General features: G+C 33.8%; 1 protein-coding gene across 2 annotated transcripts in view; it reads right to left on the reverse strand.

Annotated features, from left to right (window-relative positions):
- LOC107639256 (uncharacterized protein At1g04910) overlaps positions 1-1,440 on the reverse strand; it is a 6,590-nt gene that overhangs the window by 4,123 nt on the left and 1,027 nt on the right. The window contains exons 1-4 of one of the 2 annotated variants that reach the window (XM_021121131.1): positions 1,292-1,426; positions 657-726; positions 323-390; positions 130-218 (exon numbers count right to left, since the gene is read on the reverse strand). In XM_021121131.1, coding sequence (XP_020976790.1) covers positions 130-218; positions 323-390; positions 657-726; positions 1,292-1,324 — 260 coding nt within the window. In that variant the 5' untranslated portion in view covers positions 1,325-1,426. Of the gene's footprint in view, positions 1-129; positions 219-322; positions 391-656; positions 727-1,291; positions 1,427-1,440 lie in introns of those variants that run through there. The other variant, XM_016342735.2, reaches the window with a different exon arrangement.

Consider the following 1,440-nt stretch of genomic DNA (forward strand, 5'->3'; position numbering starts at 1 on the left):
GGGTTTCTTTTCTTCTCTTTATAATTTTTTTTCTTGAAGAATCTAGAAATGAATTGTATTGAACAATTGACAATAGCAAAAGTAAAAATACACATATAAAAGAATTAAAAGACACCCAAACAGACCAACCTAGGATCTTTCCATATGCTATGATAATGGAAGTTGGGAATCACAAGGGTAGCATTGAGATAGCCGGCCACAGCAACAGCATTGCATACCTACAAAACATTAACATCATTCACAAAAGTAAACTAGTTGAGATTAATAATAAACTAAGTGTACTTAGAATATATAAAAACAAGGAATGCAAGGAGACACTAACTGATGTCCGTTGCTGATTTAAGCCACCATTAGCTTCTACATATATGAATCCATTTGATTCAGGTAGGCCTGTCAATAACATAAAATGTAAATCTATTATATATAATCATAGTTAATGAAAGAAGTATACTAGCAGAAGATTCAGGCATGGTTCCTAGTCCTAGATATATTGTGCCCAGAAAATATTAAGCAACAAGATCAAACATATGGTATCCAAATAAGAAGGATCAACTTCATAAATTAGCTGGAGCTCTAGAGCTTTTAACATATAAGTTACACGTCTGATAAAAATGGAAATGGCATCATACACTTGAATAAATATAAGCATATTTTACCTTGTGAAGATCTGTTAACACATGGTTTCCACTCGCCACCTTTATATGGAATCTTCCAGATTGTTGATATCTGAATGGAAGTCACTAGGTCGTCACACAAAGTAGCCATGACAGGATAATAGCAAAAACAACAGAATAGAAAAGACAAAAGAGAAAAAGAAGGGGGGGACTCTAGAGTATGAAGATCTATAAAGTACTCAGAAGAAAATTAGATAACAGAACAGTTTCAACTTTTCAAAAAGATGAAGATAATAATTAGATAAGAAAGATGCCTGATATGAATCAAATGTCCTATATAGCCAATGCAAAGCCACAAAAAAATTAAAAGAAATGTATTCCTTCCTATCTATATTAATAATGACCTAAGTCAAGAACAAATGCACAGCATAACTAACTAGTTGTTTTCTTATCTCAAAATGCCTAATAAAATACATGCTCGGCCCAATAAACCTCCCAAGTCCCACCATGAGAAAACTTCTAACACCATCACAATCACAACATTCATACACAGATAATTCATCAGAAACAGCTCCCTAGTAGCCAATTAGCCATTGGCGAGATCACATGCGAAATGAGAGGCTAACTAGCTGTCTAGCTCAATCTCTTATTGCGTAGTTCATCAATCAGTAACTCACCTTACATTCAAACTTGTGGTAACAAAACTTCATAAAAATGCATCAGAAAGCTTAAAGGCTTCCTACCCAGTCACACTAGCAAATCAGCAAAACTTGTCGAGAAAACAACCAAGCAATTAACTTATTAACAACAAATACACTGCATAACT

The sequence above is a fragment of the Arachis ipaensis genome, chromosome B04, assembly GCF_000816755.2.
Source record: "Arachis ipaensis cultivar K30076 chromosome B04, Araip1.1, whole genome shotgun sequence".
Classification (NCBI taxonomy): Eukaryota; Viridiplantae; Streptophyta; class Magnoliopsida; order Fabales; family Fabaceae; genus Arachis; species Arachis ipaensis.